The 14,649-nt window shown below is 52.9% G+C and overlaps 1 protein-coding gene across 1 annotated transcript in view; it reads left to right on the forward strand.

Moving 5' to 3' along the window:
- NCOR2 (nuclear receptor corepressor 2) overlaps positions 1 to 14,649 on the forward strand; it is a 361,555-nt gene that overhangs the window by 89,191 nt on the left and 257,715 nt on the right. Inside the window, 1 exon segment of the mRNA XM_078154258.1 lies at positions 11,909 to 12,129. Within this exon segment, the coding sequence (XP_078010384.1) occupies positions 12,025 to 12,129 (105 nt within the window). The 5' untranslated portion in view covers positions 11,909 to 12,024.

The raw sequence follows: 14,649 nt of genomic DNA on the forward strand, positions 1-14,649 counted from the left end.
CACAGCCCGGATCAGTGACACGGCAGACTGGCTCGGGAAAAGCTCCGTTTTTCTAGCTGCGGCCACCTGGATGGCAGGAAGTGATTTGTTGGGCGGCTCGGCACTGGGGCAGGAGCTGGGGCTGAGGGAAAAGGAATTGGGATTTTGAGACTGTCACCATCTGTCCGTCTCTTCTTCAGATGCCCTGCCCCTCAGGAAGCCTGATGTCACCTTCACCCTCTTGGGCATGAGCCATTGGGAGGTTTCTCGCGGCTTTGTCCTAAGTCATCTGGGGGATGGGACCCTGGCTGGGGACGGAGGAGGGTTCCCCAGGCCGTAGATTTAGGGCTCGCAGGGATCTCAGAGTCCATCTCCTCCCTGCCCCTTATTCTGTGGATGAAGCCCTGAGGTCCCGAGGTTAGGGGCTGAAGGTAATCATACGGCTAGTGTGGATGCATAGCCAGGAGATGGGAGGGTTTGGTGAGGCTGTGACCACGGGAAGATGTGGCGTACGACCTCAGTGCTTGTACTCCTTAAATGTCGAGTCACACGAGCTGAGGTCCAGTCCTGCTTCTGACTGCAGAAGCTGTGGGAGAGTGTCTTTGGCCTGTCCCTGGCTCTCACCAGTTGTGAGTTGTAGAAGAGGTGCCGATTTGTACTAGTGGAGGGTTGTCTCCTCATTGGAACGACACTGATAAAGTCACGGGTACGGTGTGGCCCCCCCCACATGGGGGAAGTTGGATGATCTCCCTGTTCCCTCTAGATATACCGAGAAGAGATCTCATTAACGTCAGGCATTAAGCCGCTGAGCCTTCCAGCGTGTGAACTCCTTGTGGGCCTTCTCCGTATGCCCAGAGGGGCCTCTTCCGGTGGGGAGAAGATTGGGCAGGAGGGAGCAAAGGAGCCCTGTTCGTTCCGCAGGGTTGGGGTGGGGCCCTCTGTTTGGGGGGTCGCCGTGGATGGTTGGTCCTCTCACAGTGCGCCTCTGCGGCCAGCGGTGCACCGGATGGACCGACGACCGAATGGAAGGGTACTTTGCTGTCGTTCAGTCGTGTCCGACTCTGGGTGGCCCCCCCCTTTGGGGTTTTCTTGGCAGAGACGCTGGAGTGGTTTGCCGTTGCCTTCTCCAGAAGGCATTTATTAAGCCCTCACTGCATGCCAGGTGCAGTGAAGAGCACCCAGGAGCCATAGCAAGACAGACACTGCTCTCCTTGGCTAACATTCCAGTAGATTGGTTCCAGCCTAGGAAAGAAGTTTCAATGGCAAATCAGTAATATCCTCATTTCGCAGATGGGGAAGCGGATGCTTAGAAAATGCAAGAGACTTCCCCAAGGTCACACAGCCGTTAAATTGAAGAGCTGGGACTCCTGGTTCTTTTGTCCTCCTTCTAGGTTAGCTGTCTGGACCTCCCCAATGCTAGGGTCTTCCCTCCATTTCCAGAATCAGTTCTCTACACGGTGTTTCCTCCATTGGAATGCAAGCTTCTTGAGGGCAGGGACTATCTTTTGCCTCTCTTTGTGTCCCTAGCACTTAGCACTGTGCCTGGCACACAGTAGGTGTTTAATACATGCTTGGATCTTGAGGCAGCATTGAGAGGAGAGGGAAAGGAAGGGTGACTTGGAGAGGGCCCTTTACATGAGAGGAGGGGGCCTTTCTCTCCTCTGTGTTGCTGATTTCTCCTGAAGCTCCTGCTTTTGGCCCCCCTGTAGTAGCAGGCTGCCTGCCTTCTGGGGGTGTCCTGCCCCGCCCTCTCCCAGTGTGCTCCGGGAGCTCCCGGGGGTGGGATCAGACAGGTGGGCCTGTGCGTTTTCCCTCTGTGAGTTTCTCTTATTCGTTTTCCATGCTGACCCACCTTGGATCGTTGCCCAGAGCCAAGTATCTCACGTTGCCTGTCTGGGTTGAAATCGGAGGAGCCAGCATGGAGACAGATGACCAGGGCTGATACCCTCGAGCTGATGACTTTCTCTTGTAAATTTCCAGTTTGAGGAATGGCCCCTGAGAGGGGGCTGGGGGGAGGGGGATGTGGGCAGACGATCGTGGTCTGGGCTCTGAGCTCAGATGAGAGGGAAGCTCGCCCGCTCCGTGCCCACTGCAGATGGAGAACAGGGACCCTGGGGTTTGGAAACTTGAGCCTTTGCCCACCCATGGAGGGAGGACCAGGCTTTGCCAGGTAAGCCGTGTGGATGCTGGCTTTACTTGACACCCGGATTTCACCCGGAGAAGGGTAGACTGGCAAACCTGAGGATTTTGGAAGAGAAGCTGGAGGGGGCCTTGGAGAGCATCTGTCCCCACCCCCTCACATTACAAATGGGGAAGCCTGATTGGGCCTTCTTGGAGCTGCTAGAATTGAAGCGTCTTGAAAGGCAGTGTCTGCTCCCCTGCCCCCAGTCCCTTTTTCTGCCCAGTGACTGGCGCATCCTAAGTGCTTTTACGAAATGCTGTTGATCGATTGACTTGAACCCGAGTCCTCAGGCTCTCTCCTCGGTCCTGGCCAGCCTTCCTGGGCGCTTTCGACCTGCGTTTGCAGGGCTGACCTGAGCGGTGTAGCGGTAAGAGTCACCGGCCTAGGAGGGAGACTGCCGGGGCTCAAGTCCAGCTCTGGTGTGTGCCTTGTGTGACCCTGACTGCCACAGCCTCTCTGAGCGTGTCTCCTCATCTGTAGAAGGGGGAGGCTCTGCACCGCCTAAGGTTTTGCTAAGAGAAACGGCTTCGTAAATCCTGAAGCATCTGTATGAATCTGTACAAATGAGCGCTATTACTTTTAATGGGCTGCTTCAGCAGTGCAACGACAGCAGGCTCTGCCTTAAACAAACTAAGGAGACAAAAAGCAGGGCTTTCAAACCAGATAAAGTGCGTGGGGAGAGGGCTGGAGGGGCCTGTGATTACTCATTTACCAAGTTGTCGCCCCAGTATTCAGAGGGTCCCAGAGCTAAAACTGGAGGGGACAGCAGCAGGCATCACTGCTTACTCTCCTGTTTTACAGATGAGGAAACTGAGGGTCAGAGGTGACTTTCCCTAGGTTACCTGGTGAGTGAGTGGTCAGAGGAGGGGCCTGAATGCAGGACTTCCCCAGAGCGCCGTGGGATTTGCAGAGCGCTTCCTAGGTATTACTTCCTTTGATGTTATTTTCCCATTTCCAACCAAAGGAGATTGAGGCTCGGGGTCGTGCAGCTGGCAAGCATCTGAAGGAGAATTTGAACCCGGGGCTTCCTGACTTATGATCCTAGATTTGAGTACAGATCTTTCAGACCCCAATGTGAGAGCAGAACTGCACAGTGCAGGTTCCAGATTTGGTTCCACAACCATTAAATGTCCAAAGTGGGCAAGACAGAAGCAAAACCCTTGCCATCAGGGGGCTGGTGTTCTTGTGGGGGAGAGGATCTATTCAGATACATTTTCTTTTTTAAAGCTCATTGGAGAAATAAGAGCTTCCTCACAGTGGGTGAAATCAGGAGGGGCTTCTCAGAGGAGGCAGTCCTGGAGCTGAGCCTCCAAGGAGGAGGAGAGAGCTTGATGTGGATGAGGGGTCGCCAGCCTGTACAGAGATGGGAGATGGAATGTCAGAGACTAGAGATGGAAAGTAGATTGGACAAGGGGGGGACGGGGGGAGCGGGGAGGGCAGCAGGGGCCATCTGGGAAGGCTTCCTAGGGAAGGTGCCATTGGTGCTGGGCTCAGATTCAAGTCATGGGACGAAGGTTTTGTTGCTGGCTCTCCTCGCACCCGAGACTCTGTGTGTGTGTGTTGGGGGGAGGCTGTCTTGCCTTCCGCCATATTGATTCCACTCCAGAATACAGTTTTCACCTGGCTCGTGTAAACTCATCAAGGGATTCCCAGGGACATGTTGGTGTGCACGTGAGTGCTGTCAGGGCCGCTCGGGGTTTATCTTCTGACAATCTGATTATTAATTCAGAAGCTTGCCTAGTGATACGCAAATATCAGTGTCATCGCGGATTAGTTCCAAGAAAATTTTAGGCACGTATTGGTGAAGACAGCTCCATTATCATGTCATCATCAGCGCGGTACGTGGGTCGGGATGCTCAGCCACATGCTTGAAGGTGTCTTCTGTGCCTAAATTTAGGTAGGGCTGTGTGTGTGTGTGTGAGCACACACTCCTTTAAGAAGACTCCAGGCCTGTGGTAATTCTGTGCTCCCACAACCTGGAATGGGGAGCTGTTCCACCTTGGCGTGGATGTGGGAATGTCTTGGATTTTTCTGGAGCTGGGAGCATCCCACTTCCTGCTGCAGGAAAGGCATTGGGGGCTGGGCTGGTGGGGTGGTGGGAGCTCAGGGCTGGCCGGTTGGGAGAGAGCCTTTTCTCTGTCTTTTTCGGAGCTGTGATTTCCTCCGTTCGGGGAGCCCCCACAAGGGCTCTGCCTGGCAGAGGGTCTGGTAGCCAGCCGCGGAGCGTATGAAGCTGGACTTCTCTGCCTCCTCTGCCTCTGCGGGGTCTCCCTGGGTATTCCTCAGGGACATAGAACAAGGACAGAGATGACTTCAGCCCGGAGGCTTACAGAGTGCCTTAGCTACCTTCTGCACGATCTCAGCCGAGCTTCCTAGCAAGGGTGGGGAGGGCCGAACAGGGAGAAGCCCAGGAGGAGCACAGATTTAGGGCAGGAAGATGTCACAGACCAGCTAGTCCAAACCCAGCGTTTTCCAGGCAAGCTAACTGGGGCTCTTGGAGGGGATGTGACTTGCCCAAGGCCCACACAAGTAGTAAGTCTCAGGTAGGATTCGAACCCAGAGCCTGTGCTTTTCCTGCAAGACCCTTGTCAGCCTCTTTGGGGGTGGGTGGGGGAAGGGAAGTGACTGGGACAGGCATTGTCTGGGGAAGGCCGTAGAGTACGGGCTTAGGTCAGGAGGCCCTGGCTGGGCTGCAGTCCCACCTCTGACCGACATTCCCTCTCTCTAGGCCTCAGTTTCCTCATCTGTAAGATGAGGGCCCCCCCTCCCCTTCCTGTGCTCCCCGTAAGCTCAGCTCAGTCACTCAGCAAGCATTTATTGAGCTGTCGCTGTGTGTTGGGCACCTTGTTAATTGCTGGGGGTGCAAAACAAAACCAAGCCAAAAGTTCCTGCCCCTCGAGCTTATATTCTTCTTCTTCTTCTTTCTTTTTCCTGTCCTGTGAGGCAGTTGGGGTTAAGTGACTTGACCAGGGTCATACAGCTAATAAGTGTCAAAGTGTCTGAGGCCACATTTGAACTCTGGTCCTCCTGACTCCGAGCTGCGGCTCTATCCACTGTACCACCTAGCTGCCCCAAGGAGCTTGCATTCTAATGGAGGTACTTGGGTGGGGGTATAAACAGATATATACAAGACAGGTCCATTGAAGGTCCATCCAGAGCAGATTAGATGGAAGGTCACTTAAGAGCGCTGGGTGCTGGAGGCGAGGCCCCTGAGCGGAGGGTGCTGGGGACGGGAGGAGGCAGAGGGGAGGACGGGGAGCGGGCCGGGCGTCTGGCTGGAGGACAGGGCAGCTAGTGCGCCTGTTGGGGGGATTGTAGAGTGTATAGGCGGGGGAGGGGGATAAACGGGGGAAGGGGAGTCCTTTCGATGCCGAAGAACTTTTACTGAATCCCGGAGGCAGGAGGGAGCTGCTGGAGCTTGTCTGCTGGTCCTCCTGTCTCCTGTCTCCAGGCCTTTGCCCTGAGGAACCAGCCCTCCGGCAGTCTTGTGTTTGAACCCTTCCAGGCTCGGCCTGAGATCCCCCTCCTCGGAGAGCCCCTTCACCTCCCCCTGCGAGCTCTCTAGTGACGCGGTTCATCTGTCTGCACACAGGCGCGGTGTCACCCCGGAGAGAGGAAGCTGCTTCAGAGAGGGCCATCCTTTCTGGGGGGGGTCTTTGTGTGCCCACGGCCCAGCATGGGGTCTGGCACGGAAGGGGTGTGTGGTGCGTGCCCCCTGGGGAGAGCCTGGCAGCCGGCTGACCTCCCTGGTCTCGGAGTCCTGTCTGGAGAGTGAGCCACTTGGGCCCGGTGTCCGGCCCTGAATGGGCCTGTGATGAATAGTGGCCCCTACCTCGCAGGGTCATTGTGAGGGTCAGACAAGATGAATAATTGGGAAGCCCTTAGCGCAGTGCCTGGGGCGCAGTGGTACAGTGAGCGCTGTACAAATGTTAGGTGCTGTTATTGTTGTTATTACTACTACTACGGCAACCAAGAAAATAAATAAGGATATTCTTGATGCCTGTCTGCTATTCCTTCCTGCTCCCATGTAGGTGCTATAGACCCAGAGCAGAATTGAGTGTTACTACTGTGTGGAGAAACCAGTCGTGGCATCATGGTATTAGCATGTTTACCATCGTCGTCATCATTGTTATCATTAGGCTTATTTAGAGTCAGAAGAGGCCCCCACGGCCACTGAGTCCCACACCCTCACTGTATGGTTGAAGTGACTTGCTCAGGGTCGTGCTTTTAGTAAATGTGAGCAGGATTCAAACCCATTACCCCGATTTCACTTCCGGCGCCCTGCCCACCGCACTGTGCTGCCTCTGATCTTTGCACTGAAGGTTGGGCAGAGCTTAAGCAGATGATAAGATCGCTCACAGGTCTCTTATCCTGAGGGACTCTCCCCCCTTCCTGCCCCCCAGCTCCTAAGAACATAGCTGACATTAGCCTCTGTTCTCCTAACTCCAAACCGCACCAGTCAGAAGGCAGAACGAGGCCTTGACAAAGCGTCTTGCCAAATGTTGCTTCGGTTAGAGAAGGAAATGGCGTTTATTAACGAGCACATCTGTGAGGGATAGCAAGCCTTGCCGCCTTCGGGGCCACAAGGGGTCTGGAGTCCTGCCATGGGGGCCTCTGGAGTGAGGGCCAAACCCAGGATGGGGCCCTTTGCCCCCGGCAGGTAGGGGAGACGCTCTGTCCATTCTTCCCTTCTGGGAAACTCGGCTGTGGCTCTGGCGTCTGCCCGTGTGGAGGCCTGGGACGGGGAGCTGCTGACAGTTTGGAACGGGTGAAGCACCTCGGGCTGGTGGCCGGATCTGGACCAGGCAGTGGGAAAAGAGATGGGGGGGTTTTGCAGAGGTGGTTTGGACAGAACCTCTGACCGCAGGAGGGCCTGGCTTGTATGGGTTGTTTCTCAGGAATTTCACTGGGGAAAAGGAAGTTAGAAACAGTTATGGATAAATCTTTTTTTTTTTAAATTTTTTGGCCTGGGTTACAAAATAGCATAAATAGAAAATTCGAAATGGCCTGCAGCCCTTCTGGAACAATGGTGGGGGTGGGGGGGGGAAGCTCCCGCAACTGCCCCCTTGTCTTGGAGAAAGGCTGGTGTCTTTGGAGAGAGGAGCTGGGTCAAACCTGGGGTGAGGTTAATTATTTTGTGCAGTCTCTGCTAACTGCAGTTACTTTCAGGTACTGTGCTCACCCCTTCTCTTCCTTTCCGGCGATGGGGCATTTAAGGAAGATGTTAGGAACCGAAACGGGACAGGCGTGGTGGCGTGGTTCATCCTGGGCTCAGATCCTAGCTCTGCTACTTGTCTAGCCATGTGCTACTGCCCTCCCTGCCCCCTCCCCCCTGGGCCTCAGTTTCCTCCTTGGTATAACGAAGGGATTGGACCAGCAGGATGGCCTCTGAGCTTCTTTCCGGCTCCAAACCTCTGACCTGGGAACCCCTCTGGACCTCTGTTTCCTCACCTGTAACAGGAGGGGGTTAAACTCGATGCCCTTGAAGTTCCTTCAGCTCCTGGATCATTTTGGGCAGAGATTAGGGAATGCCCAGGTGTGGCTGTTACTGTTGTTCATAGGCTTTGGTGAGTCAGACTAGTGGAAGGTACTGGAGAAGAGGAGGGCATGGTCACTGCCTTCAAGTATTTACCATCTTAATAATAAGATCAAAGAATGAGAGCCTGAAGGGACCTCAGACGCCATTGTGTCTGACTCCTCTGAGGCCCAGGGTGGGCCAGAGACTTAACCAGGGTCACACAAGGCAGTAAGTAGCAGAGCCAGAGATTTGAACCCAGATCCTTAGACTGCAGTCCCACTATTGGAATGTGTCATTGTCATGAGTATTCTCGATTTTCTGGGCCTCCACCCCCAGCCTTAGGCACGCCTGGAGTGCGTTCTGCTTGCTGGTCATAAGGTGGGTTGGAGCGTGTCCTACAGCATTGTGCCCGGCGTGGACACGGCATCAGAAGGTCTGGGTCGGACCTGGCTTTGGATTCCTGCTCTGCCCTAGCTAACTGTGGCGCCCACCCGGGACCGGTCATTTACCTCTTAGGGCCTCAGTTTCTCCATCTCTAAAAGGGGCAGGTTGGACAAGCTGGTCTCTTGTAATATGAAGACCCCCAAATTACTTTGTGTTTCGTACACACTTCCTCCATTTGTATTGTTTTCCCCTGATAGGATGAGGTAAGCTCCTTGAGGGCAGGAATTGTTTGGTTTGGTTTTGATTTTTGGTTTTTGTACACGTAGGAGATGTTTGTTGATTGCCTGATTCATCTCCCTGGCTCTCAGCACAGGGCTTGGCACGCAGTGGGAACTTGATGGATGCTTATTGATTATTGATTGATTGATTGAACCTATGAAAGAACATAAATGGCTTAGTGCTCCCCATCCTTACCACCTGCTTAGGTCAGGCCAAGAGTGACCGGCTTGTAGGTGCTGTAGTCCCATCCATCCTACTGGATCTCCTTTGGCCCTTCCTCCTTCCCTGATTCCCTCTCTCCCTCCCTCCCTCCCTCCCTCCCTCTCTTTCAAGAAGGCCCAGTCTCCCTGTCTCACTCAGGCTAGAAGTGCAGTGGCCTCTCCTGCCCAGATCTCACTATTGATTGAGACTTGGGAGCTTTGATCTGCTCTGTTTCTGACCTGAGCTGGTTCACACTTCTTTAGGCAGCGTGGGGGCTCCCCATGTTATTTTCCTACCCTCTCTGAGAAAGAGGTCTCCTCACTGAGCTCTTGTGAGCCTTTTGTGCGCTAACGGCCAGTATGGTGGCCCGCCTTGGGACTTGGCCCACAGCAGCTCAGGCCTCCCAAGTTCAAGCCTCCTGTCGGCCTCGGCCTCAGCCTCAGCTTCCCCTCCTAGCAGGGATTTGAGCAGGGTTGTGGGCAGCACCTTTAACCTTTGGGGTCCTTCTCTTGAAAGCGGAGGGATTGGGTCAGATGGCTTCTCCGGTCTTTTCCAGCTGCGGATCAGTGATCTTTCCAGGAACGGAATTGAACAGTGTCTCCTGACTACAGGTGGGAGGGAGAGAGGAAGCTGGCTTCTCGGGGACATTCGGATGTTGAGTCAGTCAAATACATATTGTGAGAGGTGGGAGGCAAGCCAGGGATGTGCTGGTAAATGTTTAATACTTGGCTCCCTAGGGGAAAAAAGTACAGCGGACAGACTTTTAAATTCAGTCTGCATCATTCGTGTTTTCCCCACCGATTTCTTAAGTCTAGACAGTCCACAGAACAGCAAGTCAAGCGTTGATTTGTAGTATTTGCTGATTTCTGACGTGTAAAAGCTCACACTGAAAACTTAGTAATCATTGAGCTGGAGCAAACTGAGAACTTTCAGCATCACCCACTCGCTTTACTGATAGGAAGACTGAGGTGGGGAAAAGGGAGACCATTTCTCTGCTGCTGTAGGAAGGGGCCCCCTTCCTGGGAGCCGCCGAGGCCCTGGACCTTTCTTTTGTGTCTCTCCTGGCTTCTGGGAGCCAGCAGACCTGTCCAATAAGAGGGAATCGAGGGGGCTTTTCTTTTATGATGGTCCTAGGGTTAGAATGACAAGAGGTAACAGAGGTAGTTGAGACGCACCTCCTTTTTTGGTATCTCTGCTCCTCTACAAAGGAGAGGCAGTGTGGTTTAGAGGATAGGGCTGGCCCTGGAGCCGTCCTGTCCTGGCTCTGTGCCACTTAACCTTAGTATCCCCCCTAGGACTCTGGGTCTCGGAGAAGGTGCTGACTTGCCTTGCTAAGAAAGTTTCCTCATCTGGTTCTCCCTGTCAGTGAGATGCCAGGTCCCGTCCCTATCTCTTAGCCAGTTTCGTAAGTGATCACTATGAGCTGAGGACAGAAAGACCAAACCAAAGCAGCCCCTGCCCTCAAGGTGATTCCATTCTGTTGGCCAGTGGACTTCTGTAGATGTGTGAGCGTGGAAGGAAGTGCGATGAAGTGATTTACGCAGAGTCACGTGTGGTAAGGAGGAGGGCCTGAGCTCTGCCTGCAGCAAATTGCTTACCTCTCCTGGGCCTCAGTTTCCTTTTTTGTAAAGTGAGTGTCCCACATGGTCTCTGAGGCTCCACCCAACCTCAGGTTTGGGATCCTATGACTTCAGCTTGAGGCCGTCTGGCCCCGGATCAAGCACTCGTTGTATCTCAGAGCACCCTGCTTGCTTTCCCACTGACCCAGGAGGTACATTCTCCCCCTCCCCCTCCCCAGCACCTGGGTATAAGTTAGGTCAGCATGGCCTTCTGAAGTTGTGTGCGTCTGTGTGTGCCTGCATAGCGTTGCGTGTTTACCTTTCTCATCACTCTTCTCCTCCCCATCCTCCACCGGCCGTATTATTAGCCAGTCGCCGCCTAGTTTATCTGCCTGTGGCTTGGAAGAGCATGAGAGCCTGTGGGCTTCTGAAGTTTCCTTGGTCCCTTCTTGGGAGCTGGAGTGGGGAGTTAAGTCCTTCATAGGGAACAAGAAATGTCAGCATCTTGGGATTACTGTTAGAGAAGAAGCCTGGCTTAGTGCGTAGAGTGTTGGACTTGGAGTTGAGAAGGCCAGGGTTCACATCTTGTTTCTGGTATCCACTGAGGAGCAAGTCACTCTGTCTCTCAGCCTCAGTTGCCTCATCTTTCGAATAATATCACATGCCCCTTAGGGTTGTTGTGAGGGTTGAATGGGATAATAGATGGGAAGGGGCTTTGCACACCTGAAAGCACCATATAAATGTGAACGGTAATTGTTTCCAGTTATTCTTGTCACCTAAGTCTGAAAAAATGGAAATGACCCAAATAGCAGTTTTCTCTCCATTCGGTTCTCATCTTGTCTGATTTCCTGCCTCTTAATGTCTGCCTCGCCATTCCCCTTTTTATCTCAGAGAAGTTACGTGAGCTGCTGAGGGGCTGCCTAGCAAGTAGATGGGAGAACCAAGGCTGGGGTGCAGGCCTCCTGACCCCTGACCCTGGAGTCTTCCTGGGCCTGGCCTGGGGACTCGGGAGAATAAAGTGCTTTGGCTGTCGGCCTCCCAGACTTGTCTGTCACGGCACCTGCTGGGAGTTTTTTCTGCAGGGGCAGCAGCTGCCCTAGCTGAACTTTGCCCTGATACTTTGGAAAGCCCCTGACTGGGCCCGCCCTGAGCTAATGGTAGGCCGGACATCAGGTGATGTCTGGGTTGGGAGGTAGCAGTAGAGGGGGGAGGCAGGGGAGAGGAGGGAGAGGGAGAGGTGGGACCTTCACTGCTGGGAGAAGGGTCAGTATAAGAGACAGTTGCCTTGTTGACCCCGGTTCCTGCACCTTTTAACCTTGGACAAGCATCTTTTCTCTGGAGGGATGACCATTCCTAATTCTTTTGGGGGGGGAATACTGGCAGAATGTGGTTGTGGGGTAGATTCCAGGTGATGGGCAGGGCCCATTGGTAATAGAAGAGGGTGGAGGAAGGCCTGGGGCGGGCCTCTCAAGACAGATGCATGCGTGAGGGGAGGTGGGTTCCAATTTCTCTTGGTGGGCTAGACTCAGTGGCTGTTCACGTTTTTTTCCCTCTTAGATTGTAAGCTCCTTGAGGGCAGGGACAGGTTCCTTTTTGTCTTTGTCCCCCCCCCCCCAGTGCCTAGCACAGTGCCTGGCATATAGCTGGTGCCTAGTAAATGCTTGTTGATTGGCTTACTGATTGAATGATCTTGAGGAATAAAAATCATTGCCTTTTTGTGAGGGTCAGGGGAGTGGTGTGTTGGGGTTCCTGAGCTGTGGTCAGCATCGTATTCACTCTGCCTTTTGTCTTTCCTGTCCCTGACAGGTGCCATGTGACCAGGAGGTACGCGGATGATGTAGAGATCTCCTTGGATCCCAAAGATTGAGAGAGAACACGCGACCAAGAGGGGGGCAGAAGCGGTCCCCGTGCCTCCGGTCACCATGTCTGGATCAGCCCAGCCTGTGCCACAGACCTGGAGAGCCTCGGAGCCCCGCTACCCTCCTCATGCCATTTCTTACCCGGTCCAGATTGCCCGGCCGCATTCAGTAAGTGGGGCTTCTGCGCCATTTCCGCCCCGTCCCGCTTCTCTCCATACCCATCGGCAGTGGGCTGGGGGAGCCATGTGGGTGCTCTTGTTTGGAACAGGGGCTCTGGGCGAGGCTGGTCTTGGCCAGATCTGAAGATTGGTTGGCGAGGTTAAAATTTTTTTTATCGGTATCTTTGGTTTTTATGTCACCTTCGTTTTTGAATCTATCCCTTCTCTCCCATCCGGAGAGCCATCCTTTATAAAGAATGAAAACAAAAGTACAGTTCATGCAAGTGAACCCCTGAGTCCGTTCTTGCAGTGTATTCTGCTCTCCTAACCCATAGTCCCCCACCTCTACAGAGAAGGGAGGGGGTGGGTGGGGTGCCTTCTAATTACGCGGCCTCCGGTTGCATGATTGTAGTCATCAGCATCGTATGCGTCACATCTTGTAGCAGAACATGCTGCTGGGTCTCAGTGCAGATGAGAATCCCCTGGAGCAGTCGCATGCTTAAGTATGTCCTGCCTATTTCTGTTGGGTTGGAACCAGTGACCATGTTTTACATAATCACAACTTCAAACATTGCAGATTCAAATGCATAGGAGCACTTCAGGCTGTTAATTTTTCCTGCTAATCTGGACCTATCTGTTTTCTATTTTCCTAGTTCTGTTTATTTTACTTTGCATAAATTCAAGTAAATCTTCCCTTCCCCCTGTATCTTTATATTCCTTCATTGCTTCTTACAGACCAGCGGTATGGTACATTTACGTACCATAGTTTATTTGGTAATTTCCAGATCAATGGGTGTTTATTTAATTTCCAGTTCTTTGCTTTGACAAACGGTGCCTCTATAAATATTTTTGGTACAAATTGGACATTTCTATCTTTTGATCTTCACAGGGTACATGCCTGCCCGTGGTATCTGTGGCTCTGATAATATTAATAACAATACAGCTAACATTTATGTAGCTCTTACTATGTGCCAGGCTCTCTCATTTGATTCTCACAACAGCCCTGGGAGGTAGGTGCTGTTATCCCCATTTTACAGAAGAGGACACTGAGGCAAACAGAGGTTAAGTGACTTGGCCAAGGTCACATGGCTATTAAAGGCTGAAGCTCGCTGACTCCAGTCCCAGTGTTCTGTCCATTGCACCACCTAGCTGCCCTTAGGATCAAGGGGTATGGACATTGTAGTCACTTTTTAAAAAAAAGCATAATTTCATATTGCTTTCCAGAATCATTGGACTAATTCATTGCTCCACCGATTATATTGGAGTGCCCATGATCCTACAACCCCCTCCACCATAGACTGTTCACATCTTTTTTTCACTTTTGCCAATTCGTTGGGTGAGAGGTAAAGCCTAAGGCTCGTTTTGATGGGCATTTCTCCTTCTTTTTTTTCTGCACGAGGCAGTTGGGGTGAAGTGACTTGCCCAGGGTCACACAGTTAGTAAGTGTCAAGTATCTGGTCTGAGACCAGATTTGAACTCAGGTCCTCCTGACTTCAGGGCCAGTGGTCTATCCCCTGTGCCACCTAGCTGCCCCTACATGGTTGTTTAAAGTTTGAAAGTCTCCTTTAAGGACTGTTTCTTCATCTCCTTGGGCCACTTACCATCTGGAGAATCGCCTCTGGTCTTAGCTACTTGTCTTAGGGCCCCTTATAGCTTGGATGTCAGACTCTCATCGGAGGCATTAGATGCAGAGACTTTTTTCCTCCCCAGTCAATACCTTCCCCGAGCAGCTTTCTTTCTTATCTCGGCTGCACTGATTTTGTTTCTACAAAAGGTCTCTTCGTGTCGTGTGATGGAGGTTACCTGTTTGGTCTTCTTCAGTTGCCTCTGTCCCTTGTTTGGTGAAGAAGCCCTTCCCTCACCACAGCCATGGAAGGTCCCTGATCTGGTTCCCCTTTAGTTTCCACATTCAAGTTGCTCATACGTTGTCCGCCTGTCGTGTCAGATGGTGCAGCGTGTTGGTCTGTGTGTAATTTCTGACAGACTGCTTTCCAGCTTTCTGAGTTCTTGTCCCATAGAGAGCTCCCCCTCAAGGAATTTATGCTTTCCGGCTTGTCCGGCGCTTGGTTGTTGAGTAGCTGATGGAAAGTACGCCTAGCATGGCCTCGTATTCCCCTGTGCCTCAGTTTCCTTATTTGTAAAGTGAAGGGGTTGGGTTAAATGGCTCTGAGGGTCCTTCTAGCTCTTGTTCTGTGATGGCCTGAGAAAACCCCTCTTCTCCTTGAGTTTTAGTGCCGATACTTCTCCCTGAATGGACCCCAGATGCCAACGTGGCATCCGTCCTGCGGCTGGGGTGTGGTTTAAGATGGGCAAAGGTGGGGGAGGAGAAGCTCTCTGGGCTTTGAGTTGTCTGGGAGACAAGAAGGGAACGGTTTAGGGGGGAAGGTAAGAAGGAGGAAGCCTTAGGGTCCTCCACAAGGGTAGTCCTGCCTGGCATCTGCGTCCTGGGAAATGGGAGATGCAGCCCAGCCTGGATCTGCTCAGGTCCCCTGTCAGGCCTAGCCACATGTTTTCAGGGGAGCGCACCCTG

This window comes from Phascolarctos cinereus, unplaced genomic scaffold (genome assembly GCF_003287225.1).
Source record: "Phascolarctos cinereus isolate Bilbo 61053 unplaced genomic scaffold, phaCin_HiC Scaffold_4;HRSCAF=312, whole genome shotgun sequence".
NCBI classification, from domain to species: Eukaryota; Metazoa; Chordata; class Mammalia; order Diprotodontia; family Phascolarctidae; genus Phascolarctos; species Phascolarctos cinereus.